At 40.2% G+C, this 27787-nt stretch overlaps 2 protein-coding genes across 3 annotated transcripts in view; one reads left to right on the top strand and one right to left on the bottom strand.

Moving 5' to 3' along the window:
• Nucleotides 1–1791: 1791 nt before the first annotated feature.
• Lamp5 (lysosomal associated membrane protein family member 5) lies at nt 1792–14295 on the top strand. 2 transcript variants are annotated; one of them, XM_028757189.1, is made up of 6 exons: nt 1792–2157; nt 2749–2921; nt 3297–3428; nt 3548–3653; nt 4621–4812; nt 13416–14295. In XM_028757189.1, the coding sequence occupies exons 1-6, from the start codon at nt 2094–2096 to the stop codon at nt 13592–13594; spliced, it is 846 nt and encodes a 281-aa protein (XP_028613022.1). In that variant the 5' UTR covers nt 1792–2093; the 3' UTR covers nt 13595–14295. The 2 variants fall into 2 exon arrangements, with proteins under 2 accessions (XP_028613022.1, XP_028613027.1); XM_028757194.1 differs by lacking the exon at nt 3297–3428 and having other exon boundaries at nt 2094–2157; nt 13416–13594.
• Nucleotides 14296–25950: 11655 nt separating this feature from the next.
• Nucleotides 25951–27787, bottom strand: part of Pak5 (p21 (RAC1) activated kinase 5) — a 90626-nt gene continuing 88789 nt past the window's right edge. The window contains exon 8 of the mRNA XM_028756324.1: nt 25951–26106. Coding sequence (XP_028612157.1) covers nt 25951–26106 — 156 coding nt within the window. The remainder of the gene's footprint in view (nt 26107–27787) is intronic.

Below are 27787 nucleotides of genomic sequence, written 5' to 3'. Positions count from 1 at the left end.
ACTATATTAAAGGGTCACAGCACTTGAAAGGTTGAGAACCACTGACTTAAATGTTACAGCATTTTTTTTTAAAGAAGAAAAATTACAGCCCTTTCTTTACTTATTAAAGTAGGAAGAGGAGAATGAGAGAGAAGGAGAGGAGAGGAGAGGAGAGGAGAAGAGAGGAGAAGAGAGGAGAAGAGAGGAGAAGAGAGGAGAAGGGAGAGAGAGAGAGAGAGAGAGAGAGAGAGAGAGAGAGAGAGAGGCACACAGGCAGAGAGACACAAAGAGAGAGAGATACACACACACAGAGGATGAATGTGTTCTTGCTTTGCAAGTTTTACAGTATCTCAGGAAAAATAAGTGTTACATAACCATTGTTAACAGAAGATATATGTTTTATATAAGTGATAAGAATTGAGATCATATCAATCACAATTTGTCTCCATTTTGTGTATATAATCACTTACACAAGATTGGTGCAAATTTTTTGATGAAACTCCAAAATACAAATATATACCAAAAGATATAGTGCTGCAGTATTAATTCAAGCATTACTTTACGATTTGAGTTGCTACTGATCTGATTTTTAATATGAGGAATATTTTGAAAAATTAAATGCAAAGAATTATACTGGCAGTTTGAAGCAAATAATATGTCAGAAATATCTGTACATAAATTGGCACTTTATACATGTTAAAAATGTGAATTATTGATATTTTTAAATTTCAGCTTGTTTATCATTTAATAAATACTTGTAACGGCAGTCATAATATGGTAAGTTTTAGAGTCAAAGTGTTATATAAGGAGAAATGATTATGATCCCTGTAAATTTAAAACACGTGATTTTTTTTCCTATTTTAATTCTAACTGGCCATATGACTTTGAGAAGGTCATTGAATTTCTCAATGTCTCACTTTGGGGTAGGTACAACAATATCCTCTATTTTCCTTTGCTCAGCTTCTAAAGTCATGGAGAGATTCAAACTGACAACATAGGTAAAAATGCTTTGTAGTTTGTCCTTTAACATGACATTGGCTATGGCATTATGTTTAAGGCGATTATTATTTATTGACCTAACACAATATTCTCTAATAAAAGAAATATTTGGACATCATTACAATTAATGAGAGCACCATGTCTATTCTCCCAAAAAACGTTCATTCTGATTTATTAGAGCAAGAATTAAAAGAAAAAAAAAACAGCGAACTACCAAAATGCAAATACAGGAATTATCTATTGATGTTTGCCTTTCTGCTCCACTAGAAGCTTTAGAGTAATGCCAGCGTATTTTCATTACATAACTATGGGTCTTCACTTACACCATAGTTGTAAAATTTTTGTCCTATGAGACCCCAGATAACCCTGTATGCTCACAAGCTTCAGGCTTATTTGCAACCTCTTACTGCATGTGGCTAGCTCAGGCCACATGAATTCAGGGAGTAGATCTCACTGGCCACTGAGTCCAAAAGGATATGCTGCATTACCTGGATCCCTCTTTGAGGAGGTGTCATTTTAACCTTATACTCAGCAGCTCTTGAGCGGGTAGAGAAGATGTCTCTGAGAGCCGGAAACTGTTGCCATAGCATTTTCCTTCTCTGTTCCTGCCTACCTTCCTTCTCCAAAGCTCGAACAATCTGAAACAAATCTATTGGTTTGTTTCAGGAGCAGGATTCAGGGCTCTGGTGGTATTACATACTGACTGTACCTGGTGGGAGGGTTTAGCAAGTCCGAGGGCGGCATTAAGTTTCCTAGGACAGAGTCATCTTTGCAGATACCATTGCAGAACAGAATACAGACCCAGGGAGAAATTTCCTCCCCCACACCACCCCAATCCCATTGGCCTTCTAGACAAGCCAAATTACAAGTCCTGCAACACAACCTCGTTACTTCCAGAACTCTCAGTGTGGACAGATCCTGCATCCTGGGTGCTTCCTCTGCGGTGTTTGGCGGCGGGAGAGCCATAGAGCCCAGTGCAGCACGCGACTATCCCGCGCGCTCGCTCCTCCCTGTCCGCCCCCCTCCCTTAGCTCACTCTACCAGCCACTTTGAGGGATTTCCTCCCGGGGCGGCCTTTGCAGCAGAAACGTATCTGCCTGGTTCGCGGCAACAGCATGGATCGACGAGGAAGAGCCCTTCTCGGTGGAGACAGACTTCGGATTCTCTTAATGTTCTTCCGTGAGTAGCGTCTGGGGACCAGGGGTACGGAATTCACTTCGCAGAGAATCTAATATACTAAATAAAGCCAGGTGATTTTACTCTGGTTTACTAGGTTTAAAACTGGTCTTTATGCTTGTGGTTATCTGGAGCTGGTGGGTGTTATGACCCATTCGTGTCAGAGAACTCCCAGAGAGCCAGCCACACACCTGTATGGCATCGCCCAGACAGAGCGCTAGACAGACCGAACTCATGGCCCTGGTAGTGGGGCATAGCACTGCCAAGAAAGATTTAGCTTTAACCACGCTCCCTTAACCACCCCTGCCGCCGTGTGTGTGTGTGTGTGTGTGTGTGTGTGTGTGTGTGTGTGTGTGTGTTTTAAAGCCCAGTCGTATTGCAAGTACAGGTTTTATTTTATATTCTGTTTTCATTATAAATCATCGGCAGGAAATATGAGTTTGGTAGCGCTGGACTAGAGAAATGGCTTGTGGAGCACACGGCTTGGAGCAGGAACTTTGCCGCTCCGAAGCCTGCAGAGAACCGGCTCCAGTGTCCTAAAGCAGAGGGCTAGCTGAGCCCGAAAGCGATGAGATTGCTTTGCTTGTTCCGCAGATGCAATAGCCCAAACCGTGGCAGAACAAGAAGTGGAAAATCTTTCGGGCCTTTCCACGAACCCCGAGAAAGACATATTTGTGGTGCGGGAAAATGGGACGACGTGTCTCATGGCAGAGTTTGCAGCCAAATTTATTGTACCTTATGATGTGTGGGCCAGCAATTATGTGGATGTAAGGAATCTTTTTCCTCCCCAGCTTGCTCCTAGGGCGGCAGGGCCGAAGGGCACCCTCCCTCCAGGTCCTACCAAGACCTCAGTTGCCCGCCTCTTCCCACTAAAACCCCTGCAGGCTGTTCCCGAATGCTGCATGGGGGTTCCGGCTTGCAAAGGCTTCTGCTCGCCCTGCCTGCTTTAAAAGTAATCTCCCCTCTCTGCTCCCCTCCTGGAGGGGTGTGCACGTAAGAGTCTACCCGCATGTTCCTGGACCCCCGGAGAGCGCAGGCACTGGAGCGCCCAAACATGCAAGCTAGAGTTTGGACGCGCATCCCTTCCCGGTCCGCGCCTGGGCCCGGCAGGCTGAGGGGGCGCGGGGCGTGTGTGTTCCCAGCTGATCACAGAGCAAGCTGAGATCTCCTTGACCCGGGGAGCTGAGGTGAAGGGCCGCTGTGGCCACAACGAGTCGGAGCTGCAGGTGTTCTGGGTAGATCGCGCCTACACACTCAAAATGCTCTTTGTAAAGGTAAGTCGGTGCGGGGAGCGCAGAGGTGAAGTCAATGTGGGTGTGTGCGATAGTGGCCTCTGGGGTTGCCCATCTTAAGGCAATTAGAAGGGTTCATAGGAACCTCTCCATCTTGACAGGAAAGTCACAATACTTCCAAAGGACCAGAGGCGACTTGGAAGCTGAGCAAGGTGCAATTTGTCTATGATTCCTCAGAGAAGACCCACTTTAAAGACGCTGTGAGTGGTGAGTCATCCAGGGGGGTCAGGAGCAAGAGAAAGCCAGAAACACACATCCTGTCTCTGGGTCTTGGAAGCAACTCTGGGATTTTTGTTCTGAGGATAGGCAAGCCTGGGCCTGCTTGCTCTCCAGTGTCAAAGAGGTGGGAGAACCTCTGTGTGTCCTCAGGGAAACCTGGGTCAAAGATCCTTCAAACTCAAGCTGAAATATGACATTGCTCTGGAAGAGGCTCCAATGAGTTTCGCTATTATTTTTTTTTCTGTATCACAGATCGATTTGCTCTCGTGTATAAAACAAACAAACCCATTCTCAAAAATGCAAGAGGACACTGTGACAGGGTTGAGTGGTCTGCAGAATCGCTCTGTGCACGGAGGTGTAGCTCTGGGGTATTAATTGCAGCTACCTCACGACAGGTTTTGTATCTTAATTCATTAGCTTTCCCTGCCCATTCCCACTCAGGACTTCTGAAAACGTCTCAGAGAGAACACCCCAAACACCCACAATTGAAATTACAATGGACCTAGCTGAACACTATCTAAGACCAGAGATAAATTTAAAAGTATTTTCAAAACAAAAGAAAAATTCACGGTGTCACTTGCATCGAGGCCTTCCATCGCTTAGGTTCTGCTATTGATTCTAAAAGAACCGCAAACTTGAGCCAGAAAAGAAGAAGAAATGGGATGGGAACCGTGGGACCTTGTGTCACTGGTGTGTCTTCAGAACCACTGATGGGAGCCTGAGTCAAAAGGTCCTGTTTTCAGGCAGCACAATTTTTTTTCAAAGTAGAATTGCAAGCACATCTAATGAGACAGGCTCAGTTACAATGGTGGACTTGGTCCTATCTTTCTTCGAGCTCCAGCTCCAGGATTGCAGCACCAATAGGAGGCATAGGTTCTGAGCTGAGCAGAGAGCTTCCTGAGCTAGGAGCAGTGAGTATGGATTTGACTTAACTGCTACCTTGCTTCTCCCCCAGCTGGGAAGCACACCGCCAACTCTCATCATCACCTCTCTGCCTTGGTCACCCCAGCTGGGATGTCCTATGAGTGTCAGGCTCAGCAGACCATTTCTCTGGCCTCCAGTGATCCTCAGAAGACTGTCACCATGATCCTGTCTGCAGTGCACATCCAGCCCTTTGACATCATCTCTGACTTTGTCTTCAGTGAAGGTAGGTTAGGCTGGTGCTAGGAAAGGGAAAGGGGGCCGATTTTAAAGAGGGCTGAGAAAAGGGGCTTACTGGGCTCCCAGGATGGTGTTGCCTGTGTTTCTTCTAGGCTGCGGCGGCAATTTTCACAAGATGTAGAGGTTATAGGGTTTCTGAAATACCTACCCTTCCCTATGGGAGAAATTACTTAAAGGCAATATGATATTCTGTTTATTTCCCTTAGGCAGATTCTAATTGCTTTATTTGTACTTTCCACGGGGTTGGGGATCATCAAGTGAATGCAATTAATTATGTAAATGTTCATAATATTGGAGGATGGTTATCGAACTCACCTACCATTTCCCAAGCTATTTCTCTTTTACCTCAACGAAGCTTGCTCTCAACCTATAACTGAGACTATGCGTCCATCACCCCTGAGTAATTACTCCCAAAGCATATGAGAATTCAGAAGGTAATTTTTTTCCTGTTTAAAAAAAAAAAACAGGGCCAGATTCTTCTGTGCAGCCCCTTTTTCTGGTCGGCCATCCTCTGCCTCCTCATCTCTCCTCTCTCACCCTCTCACTCCCTCCTGCTCTTTGCCTCTCTCTTTCCTTCTATCTTTCTGTGGTGCTCTTGGATGGAATGTTCAGTCCACCATCTTAATGCCTGCCCATTGTGTTACATTCTGGGTTAAAGACCATTTGATCACCTTGGCATTGGTTATTTTTCCTCCTGGCTTTATTAACATCTAGTACAGTACTAGATCAAGACAGATGTCCAGGTAACGGACTAAATAGATGTGCTGATACTCAGTTGAGAGAGACCTATATATGTGTATATTTTAGAAGTGAGAATTAAGCTCTAGGTGACAGAATCCTAAAGTTTTAAATATTCACTTATTTATTTATTTAAATATTTACTATATATAATAATACTATATATATTTATTTAAACATTCACTATATAATAATACTATATAAATATAGTATACATAATGTAGTATTTGTCTATCTAGCAAATATATAAATAATATATACAGTATAATATAGTATATATAATATGCTATTTACATATATAGTATATAATAATACTATATATAAATACTAAATATTTATAAAACATTATACATAGTCAATATTTATAAAATGTAGCACTGTATTTCTTACCTCAAAACTATTACATATAATATGAAATATTATGAGTGTTGACCCAGAAACTCACTGTGAGAATACTGGACCACATAACATCCCCTTCCATGGGGATGTTACCAGAGGCACATTTAAGTTCGAGTGGGAGCCTTAAGTGGTGTTTCGTGGCTTTTTGTCTGCTGGTCAGTTGTTACTGGTTCTTTATTTCCTGGCACTTCTGGTGTTTTAATTGTTAATTGTACTAGTTCCTAACCACTGTCCCACTCAAATCCTTTCTGGGTTACTTTCTAGGTTGTTTATAGCCACTAGGAATGGAGAACCACATATGGTGTATGTTTAAATTTGTATACAAAGAACAAACAACTACTGCATAAAGAATAGAGCTACTTCATTAAAAATTAGTGAATTTCATCACAGAGCTAGTTACATATTTTCTTTAAAAACAATTTGTATCCATTTCAAGGTTGTAGATGGGGAAGATTACTCCACACACATAGAGACTGTAAGCATACATAATTTCTTAAATACAGACAGAATAGGACCAGGTAAATTGCAGTCTTACCCAGGCATTTCAGTTTAGTAATTGTGCTCTCTTGTGCTCTCGCCTATGTGGTGCCCCAGGCTCAGGCTCCTGAGAGGTGATAGGACTCATTCAGAATCACGTACTCGATCTTGTGCCTTTGTGTGCAAGGTATTCTTTTGTTCCTGACTTCTCCTGTCCATGCTTTTTTAGCATCTGCCCAGCACTGTGTTGGAAGAGATTGTTATATTCCATGAAACGGAATTGGAAAGATTCTTTTTGGGTTGCCTATTCAGGTTTCAGCACTGGGACTTCCGGGGCTTCTAGTATGTTGTATATGTCTATATGGGTGTGAGTGGACTGTACATGCCAGAGGAGAGAATCTATGGTTGTATATTTACACAACCACTGTGATTGTTGTATGCACTTTTGGATGTGTGTGTGTGTGTGTGTGCGTGTGTGTGCATGCATTCATATTTATGTGTATGTGGGTTTGAAGATGGCCAGGGGCTTGTGGTGAAAAGTCTATTGCTGCCTACTTAACCTGCTGTATGAGGTAAGCAAAGAAGGGTTACTAAAATGGGTAAATGGACAGTCCCTAGGTTTGAGGGCAGCCAGGTGAGAGCTGACATCTTTATCACACATGTTCTGTAAATGCATTGGACTTAGCTACAGAACTGATCTAAATTTCAGTGTTCAGAAAAATTTTGAATGGTGGTGAACACAGTTGTGATATTAACATACAGAATTGGCTTCTGTAATCCTGATGTGGGGCCCCACATGCTAAGCTCTGAATGATGCTGTTGATTTACAGAGTCCTATAGAGGGCATGAAGGGTTAGAGGCTGAGACATACAGCAAGCTTTGGTGGGCGGGGATTAAATAGGGTTATAAGAGATTGACAGCCCCTCATAGTACATAGCACCATCCGGACAGAGTCACAATGTGAAGACCACCATTCATCTGGAGTGTAGAAGAAGGTGAGAGACTTCCTGGAGGAAAGAGGTCCGTGACTCCAGTGATCGATCAGCAGTGTAGGACCAGGATCCTGTGGAAGCCTTACGAGGGGATACAGGCAAATAGTTTAGTTGAACCAGAAAAATTGTCATGAATGTCTAGACCAAAGCCAACCTTTCCTGCTATTTAAAGCAGCGAGAGCAGTTTTCATCTGTTTCGGGTGGTAGATGACACAATGTGAGATGTGCTTAACATAGGCTACAAAATGATATTATCAACATTGCTAACGCATTTGAAATGATTATGTCCAAACAAGTTTTCATTGATAAGTCTCTTCTTTTTAATAATTCAAAGCTTTAGAATGTCACATTAAATACTTTCTGGACTTATTTTAATGTTGACAAAGTCCTGACATTAAAGCAGTTCTCAGGAGGTTATTTTCTGGAAATACTGGAGCTCATTGTAGCCTTAGTTATACATTTAACGATGCTAACATTTTTAATTATAATTTATGATCCACTCATTTACTATACTATAGTTTTGTTATTCAGATTACTCAACTATTAACAAATTGTATATGATTAAATGATAATCGTCTTCTAAAAAGGGATCATGCATTTGTTGAAATGACATTTCTGTAGGTCTGAAGAAATAACAACTATTATATGCCTTAGCAAAATAAATAACAGTAAACAGCTAAAAACAAGAGTGAGAGGAGTTTCGGGGTGCCTCTGTGTGACTGAGCCTATAAAGGCTGCCATGGCTTGGGGCCTTATAACTACAAGGCCCTCCCTTATCAATGGGCAACAGCTGTTGGATGAGGTTTCAAGGGCTATATGAAGCAAGCAGGCTCTAAATGGCTACACATTTGTCTACTATTTGGGTTGTTTTGAAAATAACTGGGTTTACAAAAATTTGAGTTTGCTGCTAGCAGGCTTTTTAGCTAAAGGGTCGCAGCCTGCAGTGAAGAGATGGAGAAGTGAGGAGGCACATTCGGCTCATTTGGATACCAAACACACTATGCAGCAGGGTCACCTGCTGTTCAAAGCACCCTGTGTTTCTCAGCTGGGGTTAATTAACTTGTCCTTCTGCAATTAATTCACAGTCTAACCTCTCGAGGGTCTGGGGGATTTCTGGCTGATGGGATAGGAGATTCTTCACTGAGAGAGAATGAACCATCCTGGGTATTTTAATGTCTTAGATGGAAGGAAAATTTACATATAATGCCAGAAAAACACAATAGAACATGAAGTTTGTCTCTGGTATCCTTTAGTAGAAACTCAAATTTATAGATATTTAAAATAGAGCACAATTAGACTGAGCCCTTTTTAATTCTCACAGGAAAGCAGCAAACAAAAGATACTTAGGTCCCCATGTACATAGGAGTGTCAGAGGTCCAGAGACTCCTGAATTCTTACGCATTTGCACTTTGATTTTTGATTGTTTATTTATGTTCTATTTTCTGTGCAGGAAATTGATCCCAGGGTCTTTCACTTCCTAAACAAAGGCTCTAGCCTTGAGCTCTACCCCACTGACCCTCTGAGCTTTTTATTATTTTCCTAACAGCTGGGTCAGGTGATGCTGCCTGTGGAAGCTAATGCTATATTAGAGGTGATACCTTTCACTTTTCCCTATACCACACCCTTGAAAGAAGGCCTTGGAAAGATGCTTTGTCATAAGCACTTTGACAGTCTGTAGATTCTAGACCCTGTAGACATGTGTTTGACATGTTTCCCCCTCCCCAAAGTGGTCTTGCTATCATGAATTACTGCCTGTCAATACCTCCAGTGTAAGCAACGAAAGGGGGGTGATTCCAGTGTACACTGCTGAGAGTTGTATTGAAGGCTTCTATGTGAAACCTGTGCAGAGGGCTCAGTCATAGCATTCTGTTCCAGGCATTGTCTTCTGGAACCAAGGTGTGGTATGCCTTAGAGTTGTCCTCATAAAGGGATAAGAAACTCTGGCATAAACCCATTAATGCTATCCATTACTGATAGCTTCTTTAAGGAATCAATTCTCTGGAATTTATGAGCTGCCATGTCCTTAAAGACCATTGTAATGTGTTGGTGTGGTGAAGGCCAAGGGAAAAATGGATGGACCATGTGCATGTCTGCTATACTTAGGGCTGGACTGTATGCATCTCCCCTGCCATGGGAGAGCACAAAGTTTAGTGAGAAATAGTGTATACAGCACAACCCATGTTCCCAGCATATAGATTCAGTCAATGATCATTACTTTTATTATTTTTAATATACAACACATAAATCTTGATGAACCAGCCATTCAAGCTAACAACTTCTCAGCAAACAAAACTCAAGCGACGAGACAGCCCAAAAAATGTAAAAAAAAAAAAAAATCAAACCTTGTCTCTAGCAACATGGTCAGACAACTGAGGGATACCCAGCTACACAAAGGTGACCCTGCTAATTATTCAGAAACAATTTGGAAGTTAGGAGAACCCCAGGCAGACAGTGTGACATTTTGCCTATACTAGTAGTGGTCCACTGGGGGCACAATAAAGAGTATAAAGTTCCCAGGCAGTGAATATAGATTTAAAATGTACTACAACAAAGGCTACACCCACCAGTCTGAATCTGATCTGAGGGCATTCTGTTGAGGAGAGTCTAGTTGGCTGTTGCAGCTGACATCAGATGTCTCCTGTAATGTCCAATCTCTTTCCCAATTCATCTTTCCCTGCCATGCGCCAAACAGCCAGGTCTATGTCTTTGTGTCTAAAGCCTAGGATGGTCAGAGTATCAGGGATTCCAAATCCAGTGAGGTGAGATACAGGGTCATGGGGCATGTGGAGACAGATGTGATTTTGTCTAAGCTAAGGGAAGCTTTTCTCTTTTGTGAGGCAGCTGGGATCTATCTTGCTCTATAATCTGAGTTAATAATCAGATCACTCACCACTGCTCAGGATTTTAATTTGGAAGCACCAAGAGGGGTTGGAGAGTGTATGTTTTTGATTGTGTGTGTGTGTAAAATTCAATGGGAAATTATATCTATTTCGTTGACTAGTATTTAGAATATTTAGCATTTCTTTTACTTATAAATGAAGGTCATACAAACAGTTCTAGTTACAGTAGCTGTGACTCTGTCACTAATAGAAACAATTGGTTTTCTATTCACAGAATAGTCCATGCAGGGTTTACAATCACAACTAGTATGCATGTATCAATAAAGAAGCACACATGTTCCTGAATCGCAAATTACTATAAAAATTTTTCAATTATCTTTGTAGCCTTCCACGCATTTTCTCTTTTGTATTCATAAACACTGTTCTGACTAGATGTCGACAGTTTCATCAAACATGCTTTAGTGGGTCATAAGCACCATTACTTTAAGTGATAGAGAACAGAATAAATTATTATATGGTAGCATTTTATCGCTGAAGTGAAATACCTGAGATAACTTACTTTGAGACAAGGTGCCACTTTGTAGCACAGGCTGGCCCTAGACTTTTGCCTTTGCCTTCTAAGTGCTGAGATTACATGTCTAAACCACCATGCTGGCTCTCTCATTATGTTCGTTGGCACTTATACAGCTCAATTTCTAATCATAATCCCCCTTTTTGAGACTTTAGGTCAGGTTTTTCCTAAAGTAACAAAAGACAAATTTTGAGAGACCAGATCTCCTCCCCCCCCCGCCCCCTCTCTCTTTCAGCTATGCTACGGTTACACTGTTGAGCAAGTCTTTTTGTTTCCAGTGGGGCTTACTTGGGCATAGCACAATGTCATTTTCTTTCTGTAGTTGTTGTGTCATTAGATTAGAGACAACCTTTGTCTTTAAAATGAAATGTTAATCTCACAACTATAATCTAGGTGTACCAGTACCAGTGTATACCTTTAATCCCAGGAGGCTGAAGCAGGAGGATTATGAGTTCAAGGACAGCCTTGACATACGAAATGAAACTATCTTAAAGGAAATTAAAAAAAAAAAACCAAAAAATACCAAACCAAACCAAAACAACAACAAAAACAACAACAAAAGAAAGAAAGAAAGAAAGAGAGAGAGAGAGAGAGAGAGAGAGAGAGAGAGAGAGAGAGAAAGAAAGAAAGAAAGAAAGAAAGAAAGAAAGAAAGAAAGAAAGAAAGAAAGAAGGAAAGAAAGAAATGGGAATTCAGGAGAGTTTTTAAAAGTTGTATACTGGAGTATAATTTCCCATTCATTCTTGTTAGACAGGAATGATTTCCAGCATTCAGGAGACTTCCCTGCTCTTTCTTCTTGTCCTGCATATGTCCAGAAGACAATGAGATCACAGGGGATCCAGAGGAGTCTAGCATATAGTAATGACTCCAGTAAATGCTTGCTGGAACATCTTCACCTGAAGCCTCGGTCCCTTGGAAGAGGCATTAGAATCTGAGTTTTTGCACATAAGACTCAAAAATTTGATGGAAGGACTTCTAGTTATCTACAAGGTGTGACTATCAGAGGGCTTTTAGCATTTCTGGTTCCCCTCCTTACCTTCTCCTCCCTCTCTCCCTCACTTTCTCTTTCTTCTCTCCCTCCCTCTCTCCCTCCTTCCCTCCCTCCCTCCCTCCCCCTCTCTCTCTCTCCCTCCCCCCCTCCCCCTTCCTTCCCCTCCCTTTGTTTGAGGTAATATTAAGGACACAGGGCTATTATATTATTTTGGATTTTAAGAGCATGGGAACGTGACCCGGTTGTGAAGTATTGCTGGCATGTTTCCTCTCAGTCTAAACTGCTGCTACATTTACATGCTCAAATGTAAATAGCCATCAAGGTATACAGTGTTTAAAATTACAGCACAATTTGAATATAGTAAATGTTTAACTTTTTTTGGGGGGGGATTTTAAAATATTTTTATTGATTTTTTTGTAAGCATATGAAGAAATAGGTTTCACAATGTTATTTTTTTTTTTTTCGAGACAGGGTTTCTCTGTGTAGTCCTGGCTGTCCTGGAGTTCACTCTGTAGACCAGCCTGGCCCCGAACTCAGAAATCCGCCTGCCTCTGCCTCCCAAGTGCTGGGATCAAAGGCGTGCACCACCACTGCCCAGCTTAATGTGTGTGTGTTAAAGTGTCATCTTTAAAGTGCAGAAATGTTGAAAGCACAAAATTTAAGGCATCTTTACCTATACTTGAAACCCAGATATTGATTAAAGATATCAACCATGCTTGTCACAATCCAAAGCTCTCTTGCTTCCTCTTCCTGAGTGTGAACACATTTCAGGTTTCTAGGACCATGAACTTTATTCTATCTGTTCAAGAATGTCATAGAAACTGGGATAGTATAATCTGTACTTTTTGTGTCTGACAATTTTTATTCAACATTAGGATTCTAAAATTCACTCCTTTTCTAATTTATGGCTGTATTATATTCCTCTTTATTGTTGACTGATATTATACTTTATGAATATATACTGCAGTTTATTCCATTTTTATGAACATATGACTATTTCCAGACTTGACTATTCTCAATCGTTCCTATGGATATTTTCAGTTTAGTTTCATCATGTCCATATATTTTCATTTTTTGTTGGGTTGATACAGACAAGGGAGACTGCTGGGTTCAAAGGCAGGTGTATATTTGTCTTCACTAAAGATCAACAGACTGTTTAACACTTTGCAGTTATTACCAGAACTTGTTATTTTTCAGTCTTCTTGAACATCTTGTGTTTATGAGTAATTCTGTGGTTACTAGATTCCAATTAAAAGTTAAAAAATGGGAAAAATGATAGTAGTTATATCTAATTCTAAAACAGTGGAAACTTAAACTCTTCAAGAAAATTTAAAATTAAATACATTCCCCTGGATCTTTTGATGTCTGCCAGGAATCTAATAACTAAATGTTGTCTTGCTAAACAGATATATACTAACTTTATATCACATAAGGTTAAGTGAAAGAAAAGATTGATCCACCCATCTACAGACGCTTCTCTGAGAGATTGCTTCACCTCTGGCTCTGTCGTGCTTCTGCTAGGAGGGCCTAGGATTCAGAATATGTCACTAGCACTCACTGCTTTCTCCTTTCTCCTTTCAGAGCATAAATGTCCAGTGGATGAACGAGAGCAGTTGGAAGAGACCCTGCCCCTGATCCTGGGCCTCATCTTGGGCCTTGTCATTGTCATAACGCTTGTGATTTACCACATCCACCATAAAATGACTGCCAATCAAGTACAGATCCCCAGAGACCGTTCCCAGTACAAGCACATGGGCTAGGAACCATCAGGCAGACAGCCTCCAAATCCTGCCCCCAAACCGGATGACGTAGAACAACAATGGCACATTTTCACCTGTATACAGGATCCACCAACATAGCTACACTCCAACAAGCCCAGGTACCTGAGATGTGCCAGGCCTGTGTCCATGCTTAAACCCAGGGATGGAAGGCAGGTTTGGGGTCTGAGGATTAATGGTGGCTGTTGTGTCCATGCTGGAGAGTAAGTAAGGGTGGGTGAGTAGGGTGAGCTTTCATGCTCATGATGGCTTAACTCTGACTCTGACTTCATAAGTCTACAGCACGTAGAAAGGAAGAGGTGGCCCTTGCATTTAGAAAGTGGAAACACTTCCTTGGGAGACCTCTTTAGGTCAGAAGAAACCCGGTGCTTCACTCCCTCAGCCTCAGCTGGCATACGTACACTGTTTTCAATGCACACAAAATACAACCTCATGCTCCCTGCAAGCAGCAAGACCCCTGAAAGTGACCCATGCTTCTGGCTGGCATTCTGCATGTCTAGTGATTGTTTTGGGAATGTTTCACTGCTACCTGCACCCAGTGACTCTGCAGCACAAGAACCCGTCTAATGTCACTACGCACGGTTGTTTGGAATTCATAATGTGTTGGTTCCAAGTGAGGGGACCTCAAGAATCAATCTATGTGAGTTTGCTTTTGAAAATGAATTAAAAAGAAAAAAAAAGCACTACTCTCTGGCTTTTGGCTGATTTTTTTTTTTTTTGAAACAAGAAAATAAAGCCGTCCCAGTTTCTTTAGTAAGCAGAGACACAGAGTGGATTAAAATCAATATGATTTTTATGTTTTTGCAAGAGAAGGAAACAAAGACAGGACTTGGATGAAATGAGGAGAATGTTGTTTTTTCATAGCTTGTCTTAGGATTTCTATTGCTTTGAAGAGACACCATGACCCTGGCAACTCTGATAAAGGAAAGAGTTTAACCTGGCTGTCTTACAGTCCGCAGCTTTGTCCACTGACATCATGATAGGAAGCTTGTGACACACAAGCACACATGATGCTTTAGAAGGAGTTGAGAGTTCAACGTCTGGATTGTCAGGCAGCAGGAAAAGAGTGACACTACTGGCCCTGGCTTGAGCATCAGAAAATTCAAAGCCCACCCCCAGGGATACACTTCCTCCAACAAGGCCACGCCTACTCCAAAAAGACCATACCTCCTAAAACATGCTCACTAAGCATTCGAATATATGAGCTTATGTGGAACAATCGTTTTTTTATTGGATATTTTATTTATTTACATTTCAGATATTAACCTCTTTCCCCATCACTCCCCATAAACTCCCTATTCCATCTCTCCTCCTCCTTTTTGCTTTTATACCATCTTAATTACATGCAAATATTAAGGTCAGTTCTAGGTTGACGAACTAGCAATACAATAGATGCAAATAGTCAAGGAACAAGCAAAACAATAAACACAAATAATCAAAGAACAAGCAATCTTATTCAAACCAGTAGAATAGTTGTGGTTAACAGAATACTTTATAAAGAAGAAGGGTTTATTTTGGCTCAGATGTAAAAAGCTTCTGTCCTTGGTCATTATGGAACCATAGCAGCATGGTATGAACCTAGAGGAGTGGAAGTCTGTTTATCTCATATAGCTGGGAAGCAAATAAGGCGTCACAGGTAGGGGTGAAGCCAGGTGTGAAAACCTCTTTGCTTTGTTTGCTTGCACATCAGTAAGTTTTTGCTTTCTTTTATATAAAAAATTTTTATTGATTCTTTTTGAATTTCACATCATGTACCACCACAGTCTCCCCATCCCTTCATTTCTGCCCTCTATCCTTGCAACTTACCCCCACAAATGAAACAAAAAATAAAGATAGAAAACCAAAACAAACAACTTCTCCCAAACCCCTTTTTACCATGGAAGTCACAGTGTGTTATGGTGTGTCACACATGTATCCTTTTGCCCAAACACATTTACTTGCAAATACTCATTGCAATGCGTCATTGGTCTAGTTTGAGGACTCTGGTTTCTGTTATGCTATCAATACTGACTCCTTTAAGATATTCTGTTGTTGCTTTGTATCATGAAGATCATGTAGCACTGAATCTGTAGGATTCCTTGATGCATTCCAGCAGTTCATAGATGGGGTAGATGTTGGGGTGGGCCAAAATACTGAATCTGGGCCTGGCAGGAAGCTGAGTTGGTCAGTCCACCAGTGCTCCTGCATCTGCACCACTAGAACCAGCTCTCTTGCTTTGCTCAGACAAAGGGTTGGGCCAGCTTTTGTATTCTCCATGACTCATGCCACCCAGGGCCAGCTCTACTGTGCTGTCCAGGCATGATGCTGAGGTAGGTGCTGCTTTCCAAAGTACTGCAGCTGATGAGAGGTTGGGTCAGGTCTCATGTAGCAAGGCTATCAAAGCCAGTTCTGCCAAGCAGGCTACATGAGGGGGGGGGCAGCACAATGTAATGCTTTGACATCAATGCCCGTCAGGTGGCAACCCAGATCGGTGACATCCTCATGGCATTTGGTGGTAACGTTGACATCGACTCTAGCTGCAGCAGGACCATGGACCCAGACATGGCCCTCAGTGTCAACCCAGGCCAGGATATCATCATGGCTTCAGGTGGTAGTATAGGCCACACAGGTCAGTTTGGCCCCTGGTGTCAGTACAGTCCCTGGAGATCAATATGGCCTCAGGCAGCAACCCAGACCACTGACATCTGGATGGCCTACAGTGGCATTTTCCACCATGTCGTCTTTAACAAGCCAGCCTAAGATCACATTATGAACTCAGTATAAGTTCTTTGGAACATAGTCTTACTCCCTATAGCTTTGTCCCTATCTTGATCATGAACTGAGCAAGACAAAAGGAAGCTGTAGGCGACAGAACTCTGACCATTTCTATCCCAAGGTCTTCTAGTAGGTTTGTAGCTTGGACCAGCTCTGAGCTACTGTCATGCCCATTGCCATTGCCTTACATTCTGTAGTTGCTCTTGGAGCAGGAATAGAAGCTGTGCCTCATCTGTTCACATTGCTTAGAGAAGAGAAAGAAAACAAAGGAAACAGATAAGCCACAGATGCTCAATTACCCCTTTAATTGTCATTTTTCTTTTTTACTGAGAATTGAAAACTAAATGCCTCTAGGCACAAAAGGATAATGGGCCTGCCTATCTGGAAATGCCAGACCAGACGATGTATATGTAGATTTCTTTTGGAGGAGAGTGACTTTTTTCTTTAAAATCATTGGTGGTGATGGTGGTCCGTGTATATGGAAATATGCTTGCCCATGGGCACATACACAGAGGCCAAAGAATAGCTCTGGATACATATTTCTGTTGTTATCTGCCTTATTTCCTAGAGACAGGAAATAGATTCTTACTAAACTTGAAGTTTGCTGGTTTTTTTTTTTTTCAGACTGGTTAGCTAGTGAGACTCTGAGATCTGCTAGTCTCTGACTGTGTACACAACATTGGGGTGACATGACCATGTGGCTTTATCCAGTTTTTAAAAAAAGCAGGTCTGAATTCTTAGAACACAGGTCTTCATGTGTATACTCCAGGTGCTCTTAGTAAATTACCCATCTTCTCATCCCCAAGAATGACTTTGTTTTCAATTTTTAGCATTTTTTTAAAGAATTCTTTTTCTTGCAGCAAAAATGTTTCTATTGAGACCATATCAGAGGGCAGGTACAGTTAATTCCCACCCAAAGCTAAAGAAAGATCTTCAAACTCCATATACTGAGTTTCCATACTTTTCTACAAAAGCAATGAAGCTTGGAGGTGGGAGACAGCAGACAAATATGAACGGAGAAATGAGAAGGAAAAAGTTAAGTCCTCTGTACTGGGACCTCTGGCAGACAGCATTGTGCTTTTTGCATGGGAGTGCTTATTGCAGAAGAGTCCAAATTATTATTAGACACAAACATTCTCCTGGAATTATCAACTGGGAAAGACAGTTTTTCACCCAAAAAGCTCATTTCTAATCAGTGCCAATGCCAAACAACCTGGTCCAGACAAACGCTTCTAAGTCAAGTTGTCTCAAACTAGATTGAAAGCTAGACAACACCTGCAAAATGGCAGTTTTAAAGAGTCATCCCAGTGAACCCCAACAAGACCCTAAAATTGCAGTTCTAATGCTGTTTACCAGGTAATTGGTGCAGAAATGTGAAGATGTTGAGTTACAAAGATGCTACTATTAATGAATTGCAGCACCATCCAAGTCATTGGGCCTGTGTGTGTGTATTTTCTCATTGGAAAATGGAACTCATTCCTTCCTTCTTGCAAAGTTCCTTGAGGATGCAAGGCAGTCCCTTAGTACAGTGCTGACTTACTGAGGTTACTCCACAAAAGGTATGGCTGATGACATTCTTTGCTAGCCCATTTCGTCACATGCTTACTGCAATCTTACCAAAGAAGGGTTCATAATCAAAAAGGACTAATGTAGTTTTTTTAATTAATTGCTTTATTTACTTTACATCTCAGTAGCAGCTTCCCCTCACTCCTCTCCTCCCAGTTCCTCCCTCTTACCTCCCCTGCTTCCATTACCCCTTTCCTTTCTCCTCAGAGAAGGGGAGCCTCCCATGGATATCACCCACAACAGGTATCTCACAATTGCCTGTAACTTCATCTCCAGAAGATCCAACATGGAGTATTACATTCATATACACATACTCTCACACACAGACATACACCTGTACATATAACTAAAAAGTGAAATTACGGTACTTAGTAAACCAATCATAAAATGATATCATGTACAACTTAACCATACATCAGTTGTTTTTCTTTGTAAACAATATATATTTTAATTTATGTATGTAAACTTTTTTTCGATACACAACTGGAAGTTTCACACAGCCAAGAGGACCCAGATGCTAAGGAACTGCAGTTATTGATTGGTTTTGCTGCCTATTAAAGTATCAACTTTTTGGTTGTCTATTAGGGAAGGGATTATAAAGGCAGACACGACAAGCGTTCATTGGTACTGATCATGTGCATTCTAGGTCCTTTCCTGTGAGTGGGATTATATTGCTGGACAAATAGAAGACCCTTGCTTTTGTAGGACCAAAGTATGTGGTGTGTATGTGTGTGTGTATGTTTGTGTGCGCATGTGTGTGTTTGTATGTTGTATAAATGCATATCATGAGTATGTTGTATAAATACATATCATGATTAGTGTATATTATTACTTAACTCTTTGGGACCCTGATAATGTTGACTAAGAGGGGATCATGTAATATCTTGAATTTTTATGACTCTTTTGAAAGCTGCTTACAACAATGATACATAACTATCAAAGCATTTGCCCTATGAGCAAACCTTTCAGGATGAAGTACCTATGCATATTTTCATTTAGCTATCAGCAACTCACAGACTTCCTCAACTCTGTGTTTTGTCCTTAATTAGATGTATTTATGAAGAAGACAGTATCAGAAGTCCATCAGTGTTCCTTTGTCCTTCCTGGAGGTTATTTGTTTACAGTTCCAACAGTCTCTTGCACCTCTCTTGAATAGCTGTAGTACCCAAGTACAGAGTAAACTGCAATGTCTGGGCATGATGCTCTAGGGACAAATGTCAACTAACAAAGTATTAGAGATGGTGGATAAGTACCCTCACACTCTCATCTTTGAAGGATAATTTCAAAGTGTCTTTCAGCTCTTCAATGAGATTTAGAAGATTGCCCACAATGGTTATTCATTTATCCCACCTTTGTGATATTGTGTTGTGTGGCTTTTCCTAGTAAGATGTGAACAGGCTGAGTATAGTAGCACATGCCATTAATTCCAGTACTCAGGAAGCAGAGGTAATAAGATCCCTCTGAGTTCAAGTCAGCTTGGTATATATAGCAAGTTCCAAGACAACTAGGACTACATAGATAGACACTGTTTCAAAACAAAAATGAAAACAAACAACAACAAAAACAAAAAAAAACAAAAAAAAGAAACAAAGCAACAACAATAAAAGACTAAGCAAACAAAAATTCTTCCCTGGTAAGATATGAGCAAATGATATGGTACTAGTGACAGGGCAAAGGATACCTTGCTGAACCAATGAGTTTATGAAGGTTACTTATAGGAATCTTGGTGAACAGTGGCTGGTACCTCTCCACTGATGACATCTGACTGCTGAAGGAATGCTAGGTTAGGTGACCAATTTCTACTGCCCTTATACTTTCTGCAAACTCTGCACACATCATACTTCAGGAGGATAACTGCTTCTCTCCAAGGCAAACTTGATCTTTTTGCATCGATCTTTCTGTAGCCCATTCCTGTTTTACTCCTTTGGTGAACTGTTGCTCAGTCTTTAACCTCCCCCCCCCCATAGCCCTGATATCACTGAATTTGGCCTTGTGTCAGTTTTTCTCTAGAAACTTTGGGTCAACAGATATTTCACCACATTGAATTTTGAGTGACACAGATACAATTCATTATCTGTTCCCCACATTCTCGTCATTTTTCACTTGAATGCTTTGGCAACTTATTAACCCAATTTACACCTGAGCCTCTCCTACCCCATAAACATCACATTCCATCATGGGGCTCAGTAAAGTCACCAAATCCCAAACCAGCCCCAAGGTCTTTGCTAAAATTTGTTAACTTCCCTGTGAGCATCACGGTCTTGTCAAACATGGTGCAATAAGTATCAAATATCATTAGAATGTGCCCACTTCAGTAATGCTTGTTCTTTATATATAATCTTCCACTACCTGTTATTCATAAGCCATAAGTGATGATAGTCAAGTGTCCCTAATGCTTTGTATGAGCCAGTCCATGAGGGATTGATTTCCTGCATGCTGTCTTAGATTATATAGTTTTTATCATTTTAAAGATCACTGTTTATTTCCTTGTAGCACAACCTCATAAGCCAGGCTGTGAGAAACTCTTTTTATTAAGTGTTGTTTAAAAGTCTTTTCTAAATGAAGACATTTGGATGCTCAGTATCTCCTGATTATCACACATTTTCCTTTAAAATCAGACCTGCAGGCTATGTTCCATTACTTCTACCTAGTTCTCTTCTCCTTCACTGATTCCTCTCACACAACCTAAGTTCTTGGGTCTAAGGAAGGACTCAATGGCATAGCATAGGTCTTTTTGTGATCTTTTTCTTTTATATCCTACCAGCTGTAAGAAATGACAAGCTATCACTGCCATTTCACCCTCTCATTTTTCCTTACATTTCCTACCAAATCAGAAACTAAGGCCAAGGACAGCATCTACATTTATTTTTCTATTGTAATTTTTTTCCTTACTTGAGGAAATATTTTATAAGTGATATAGTTGACTCTCAGTTGTATGACTTACTGTGTCCACAGCAAAGACCATGAAACTATCTCCATGGCTTGCTTTTAATTCTACTCTCTATGTTCTACTTTCAGGGACTGCACTATATCCTCTACCAGCCGTATTTAGAGAGTCCTTATAGTCATGTGGCAGATCACATTTACAGAGACATACAACATATATGCAGAAGGTTGAAAAAGTTATGCAGATTAAATTGCCTACTATTACCCTTGCACTCTCAAGGATGCTCCACCTTCATATAGCTTGGCCTTGGTTATATGTCTTACCACTCACAACAGAAACCACAGAACTGCTAACAAGAAGTGAGAGCATCCCATACCACACAGGAAAAGTGTGGGTCTCTCTTCTTGCTGGCATTGTTGGCCACTGGCCCATGAGGAAACAAAGTTGACAAACAGGGTTTTGGACAGTCTGTGAACATGAGCAGTAATAATGACACACAGGGACCATTTTGGGGGGACGGATCAACTTTATTTGGAGTGAATCAAGGGCTGTATAGTTTTTGGGAAAAGGCAGTAGGAATGTCCAGAGTAGGCAAATGTCATTGTCTGAAGGCTAAGGTACTGAGATGCCTCATTAGCATGGGGAGGCATTCCAGCAAATCATAGGTGCTTGCCAAACAGGGTCTTATCAGGAGAAAGGAAGCTGAGCCTATATTTCTCCCTAAGACTAAGGTGACATTCTACAGGTAGAGGCTACTTGAATTCCATGATCCCCAGACAAGGTCAGAGAAGGAGAAGTCTTGCTAGTAAAAGGACTCTGCCACATTACACTGAACTCAGAAGGCTATCAGGACAATGGTAGACTTTGCCCATACTTAGGAGGGCAACAGGAAAGGTAGTTGTGACGGAATTATCCTTATGGATGTTTCACCTTTATTTGGACGAGTCACCCTCAGTTGCATGTCTTATCACCAATCACAGAAGTCACTCAGCTGCCTTTCCAAACCTGTTGGTCCTTGTTTGGGCTCTCATCACATTGCCTGACATTTCTAGGGAGAGATGAACAAGTATCTATTTTCCTCAGACAGGGAACTGACTGCAGACAAAAGCAATTCCACCTGACTGTGTCTTCAAGAAATTGTGAGTTTATTTCAGACAGGGGCCTCACCAAAATGCTCCACCCAATATTGATATTGGCTCACCAATAAGTCTTATGAGTTTTATAAGTCTTATGAGTTTTATAAGTCTTACAAATTTCCTGTGTCTTATAAATTTTGCTTCCTACTTCCGGAGAAAATGTTTCAATTGAAAGGAAATTGTTATATCATGTTTGCTTTTCTCTGAATCTTCATTCTGGTAGGAAGTTTTCCAGGGTAACAAGGGCACAAGTAAATAATTTGTTTTTAAATGTTTGTTTTCAGGTTTTATTTTTTATATAACCCACACTCAAATAGTATAATCTAAAAATGAAAACATCAATTAGCATGCTTACAATGATAGTCTTCTTTGTATATTCATTCTATTTATGCTGCATGTTGTCTGTTTCACTAAATTTTTCCTGTTTATATATTTGATATCTAATCCAGATACAATCCGTCTTTCTCAGAAATCTCATTATCTATTTTTTTTTATTAAATTGACCAAGGAGTCTGACTCTGTTATGTTAGCTTCATGGAATTATTTTGTTTTACTTTTAGTAATTGCCAGTGAATGTTCTTCCAGGTGGGTAACAGGAACCCATCCATAATTATGTCCAATTCCGTTCACCTACTATAGCTTTCAAAGAGTCAATTTCATGACAATTTAAAACCAACACATCTCCCTTTGAACTGAGTGACTTTGTATGAAAGAAAGAGGCAGCATCAGGAGGCATGGCAGGGTATACAATATGATATTCTAGTCCCTCTTTCTCCTATATCTCCCCCACATCATAGGGTCTCAGACTGTGACATGGCCAAGTCTATGGCGACTCTTATGGAGGCAACTTTCTGTTCATATGCCTAATGTGATATGCTTTTGAAAAGAAGGAGGGAAGATTACCTAAACTGATTTTGGTTTTGCCTGAAGGCTCGAGCCACTGTTGTTTACAAGAGATGCTCTGTAGATGATCCACTTGTTTAGGGTTCAGTTTCAGTGTCACCTTGATCTCTTTTCTTGCAGAAAAGAAGACATATTTCCCTCCAACACATATTGTGTGTGTTTAGTGTGTGTGTGTGTGTGTGTGTGTGTGTGTGTGTGTGTGTGTACACGTGCCAAAGGACAACTTACCAGAGTCAGTTCTCTCTTTGTACCATTTGGCTCCAGGAGTGTCACTCAGGTCACCAGTCCTGGCGGCAAGTATCCTTACTACTGGGTCATCTCTCTGGTCTTCATTACATTTTAAAAGTAGTTTAACATGTTCCTTGGTTCTTCTCCATGCTCAATCAGACACAGCTGAGAAAAACATAATGCCTATTTTCTTAGCAGCAAAGCCCGAGGGCTTGTCTGTAGAAGGTTGCTGCCATCTTTCTCTTCCTTGACATACAGTGAACTTGCCTTCCCTCATCTTTCTGTCTCAGTTCATTTCATGAAAGTCACTATCTAAAATTTCTAGACAAGAAGTGGGCTCTTTGACACAATCATTTTTATTCAACTTCAAGGGCTTAATATAGTGATGAAGAGACAGAATTCTCTTCCAGAGTAAGAGAGCTCCTTCTCTAGCTAAGACTTTTTAGTGAATTCATTGGTAAAAAGTGCCTCATATCAGCTCAACTTTCTTGGGATAAGATGGAGGTCTTAACTTCTCCATCTGGTTTTCTGTGAACCTGGTTTCTCTGAATTTAATATTCTTTTCTAAGTAGTGTATCTATATCACATTCTTACACAATTGGTAGTTTGCAGGGGGTAGTGATATTTATCTTCAGTTTGACACATCATGATGTTACATATAAACCAATTCATTTGCACCCCTGAGATCATAACACACCATCCCTATTTACTCAATAAGACAAACTCAGAACAAAAGTCTCTCCAATAGCACGGTGGGAAAAAGGCAAACACTTACTTTATTTGTGGTGCAGCTTCTGCCAATGCTTACTGCTCACAGATTCCTTTAAGCTACAGTAACATTTAGTAAACTCACCGAATACTGTAAAAAAATGCCCAATGATAAGAAAATTACAGAAAAAATTTCCATTACACTGTCGAAAGTTGTATGAGTCCAAAATCTGCTATTTCTGCAGATTTTGCAATGAATTTTTAAATGTTGATTCTGGTTAAAAGTGATTCTGATTGACTCTTCTTTCCTCTCCTACATAGTCCTGACTGAATTATGACACTCTGTTTTGTGACATTTTAGGATTGCCATTTGGGGGATTGAGATTGCTGTTATTCTTACATATTTATATTAAGACCTTAACAGTTTTCATAAAACATTGATCTTCTGTGTCTTAAAAAAAAAACAAAGTTCTAGATTCTATTTATTGTAAAGCATTTCCAGTTTGGGGAAAAACTGAACAGCTAATCAGCAGAAGGTCATTTTATGCCTTTTTTCCTTTTAAACTATAATAAATAATTATCAACCTATTAATTACAAAAAATTCTTAATTATGCTTAGAGCAACCAGAGTATCTTCACAAATGTATTTTCATATTTGTTACAGTATGCAAAGTCATTAAGTAAAGCCTCTGGCTTTCCAGTTTGGTAACAAATGGCTTTTGTCTGATGCATTATTAATAGAAACTAATGATGACTATGTAGCGCTTCCAGAGTTTTAAAGGCAAATCTATATTGGCCTACAGTTAACATGCAAATTCATCCAACAAGCAACACAAAATGTATTGTAGTAGTCATTCATTTTTATCAACATTCAGGAAGATCGAGACAGCAGCACAACTCTCTTTATGTCATAACACATTATAACATGGTCACCACTGAAGTTAGACCATACTTGGTATAAAGTACCCCCTTGCTAATTCATCCTCTATCATCCGTTCAGACTTTCAGCACAATACATGAATAACAGTGATTAATACTGTGGCATGAAGGTAAATACAGACAAGAGTTTGGTGTGCTAGCATACAGAGTCTCAGAAACAGTGACGGACAAAACCAAACAACTTGCCTTGGTTCATTCTCTCTTTGTGAGCCTGATATTTCCATGGTCTCACCAAAACATTCTATCTGTGGATCTGAGTCCAAAGATCCCAGCACTAAAATTACTCCCTGGGAGGGAAATTTGGCCACTGAGGATGCCATGCCTGTTTGAAGGTGAGCATCAAGGGAAATATCTTGCTCTAAAAAAAATGGTGTGTTACCAAAATCCTTGAAGGAAAATGTGATTTTTCAAAATACTTAGCATTATCTCAAGGAATTGTTTGGTGATTCTGTGGCTCAAATTTTATTTCCTTATATTTGGTTGGGTTAAGTGAAGTGTCCGCACCATCACCATCCCTCTTAAGTCTTCTTCCACTACATAAGACACTTGTTAAGATAAGAAAGATATTCTGCTAAAGCTGACGGTGACTGAGGGTCATTTAGTATTCAAAGTTCCTAAAGAATCGTTGGTTCTCTGAAAGGGATAAAAAAGTAGGAAAGGCTTTGTTCAAACGCCTGCTAGTAAACAAGTATTACTTCAACTGAGACAATGGCTACGTGACATCAAAGTACTATAAATTATCAAAACTATCGTACAGAAAAATTACAAATTCATTGCAAAATACATTACACTGCTACCATTAAGAAAAAAAGTGCTTTTTATTTTCTTTTCTTCCTTTCTTTATCTTTTATTTTTGCCAGAAAAGTATTCTTTCAATAGAAAATCCTATGTGGTACCCTGCATGTGGCTAGGATATATCGTAACGGAGTTTGTACTGAGTCCTTCTGATTCACTGGAAGAAGGGCTGAAAATGTATAATAATGACTTATTAAAGCCATGCTCCAAATGACCATGCCAGCTGTCAGTGGAGAGATGCCCATTATTTAAGACACTAGAAGATGCCCTGGTCTGTCAAACCCTGCCGGTCAGGTCATCACACTGTCCCACCAATCAGCTGGTTTAGAATGCACAGGTCTTCGCATGTTCTGTGGGCTTCCTCATGTTCTCCTGAATCATTCTTATGTCTTTGTCTAGCTTTGCATCCTATGTGAGTCCTCTCAGTGATGCCTGTATTGTCTCATGAGGGGAACGATGCAAGATGGCGGACCTGCCATTTTTAAGAATGGATGTCCAAGGAGTTCTTGAGCTGTGGCTCTTTGAGAGGGTTCCCTCACCAACATAAGATCTAGGAATCCTCGGAGCATGGAAGAAACCTGCAAAAAGAAATAGACATCATAGTGAGAACTAAAAAAGATGGCCAGCCCACTGTCCTGAAATGATGCTCCAAATAGCATCACTGATGACTTCAAATATATGAAATTAAAGAGAAAGATATAGAAGAAAAAGATACATCATCATTGTGATTGCTATCAAAGTTTTAAATAAAGACGGTAAAGGATAGAGTAACTATTTAATAAATAAAATAATGATGAAAAGAAATGGCAGCAATTGTTGTATCAGGATTATATATATCCTAGTTGTATGTGTGACAAAATTAACTAAGATTATGAAATAGTACTCAGTGGGGCCACTGCTTTCTTAACAGAGAGAAATGAATTTCTGTCTGGTTGGTTGACATGGACACTTCCCTTTAGTTTTTGGAAAGTTGACTTTTCTGATGTCTCTCTTAGGTACTTGGAGATGAGCACCACTAAATTAATGTCCTGATTGACTTTAGCACATTTTGACACATGCTCATTCTTTATCTCTATTGAGACCTACAACATTTTTACCACTCTAAGAGGGTGCCTCAGGCTTCTTTTCTTGCCATTACCTATAGCCCAACAAAAAGTAATGAGTATCTTACTGCTAATAGGATATGACAGCTTTATCTGCCTTTACTTTTTGTACAGAATTATATATATGTATAACATGCAATTATGTATGTATATAATATATGGGTTTAACATAAATATATGTATGTAATACATATATAGTTTTGTACATGCATAGACATATATACATATATGTGCATATATAATATGTAAATACATTATTATAAATGTATTATATATACATAAATATATATCTGTTGTATACTGTTAATTTTCATTGGCTTATTTTCACTCAATGTTGCATTTATGAGATTAATTCTTCATTTGTTTCACCATTTTTATTTTTGTGTAGCATTCTCTGTCTAATTATTCCATAGATTATTTATTCTTTGAAAACAAGCCTGGGATTTTGCCAGCTATTAAACATTGAGAATAAATATATCTTTGTGTATTCTATAGCAGTCATTTCTACTGGGTATGAGGTTATTTTCACACAATTCATTTTTAGTTAAATTTTACTGATTAATCTTAATCCAAACCAGCAAAAGTTTCAAACTCTTATTGATTTATTATGGTTTCCTTTTTACTGCACTTCTGCACAACCTATACTAACAGTTTTCTGAGTACTTTTCATTAAGGGATGGGATGAAATGGGAACTCCCACCACTCCAAATTCTTCCCCTGTAAAAGGCAGCCTTGAGTTTTTTCTGTTATAAATCAGATGGAAGGAGGTATGGCTAGGCTGGGCTTGACTGTGAAATGTCTTCCAGGGAGCTGAGAGCTAGCAGGGTATTTCTTGGAACAACCGTGAGCAATGGCTTAGTCCCAGTTGTTATGTCTTGGAACATGTGAAAACCATACTCATTGGTCCTTGATATGAGCATGCCCTTCCTCTCCCTTTGTGATATAGTTCCCACCCATCTCTCTCTGAACTGTTCAACCCTCGTCTCCTTGCTATGTTACTGCAACATAGAAGCCTTCTTCCTTGGCTTCAGCTCCTTGCATCTGATGCTCCTTCTGCCTGGGATATTTTTCTTCCAGATCTTTGCATGGCTAGTGCCTTCTTTCCATTTGGCCCAGATAAATCTTTCCATAAAGGACTTCCTTGCCTTTTTCACAG

Source organism: Grammomys surdaster, unplaced genomic scaffold, assembly GCF_004785775.1.
Source record: "Grammomys surdaster isolate TR1022 unplaced genomic scaffold, NIH_TR_1.0 129, whole genome shotgun sequence".
Taxonomy (NCBI): Eukaryota; Metazoa; Chordata; class Mammalia; order Rodentia; family Muridae; genus Grammomys; species Grammomys surdaster.
Note: the sequence above shows the minus strand (reverse complement) of the source record. Positions and strands in the feature narration are given on the sequence as shown.

Coding starts and splice junctions, on each gene's coding strand:
- Lamp5 (XM_028757189.1), top strand. CDS start 2,094: ATGGATCGACGAGGAAGAGCCCTTCTCGGTGGAGACAGACTTCGGATT. Junction 2,158..2,748: donor GATTCTCTTAATGTTCTTCC/GTGAGTAGCGTC, acceptor CTTGTTCCGCAG/ATGCAATAGCCCAAACCGTG. Junction 3,429..3,547: donor TCAAAATGCTCTTTGTAAAG/GTAAGTCGGTGC, acceptor CCATCTTGACAG/GAAAGTCACAATACTTCCAA.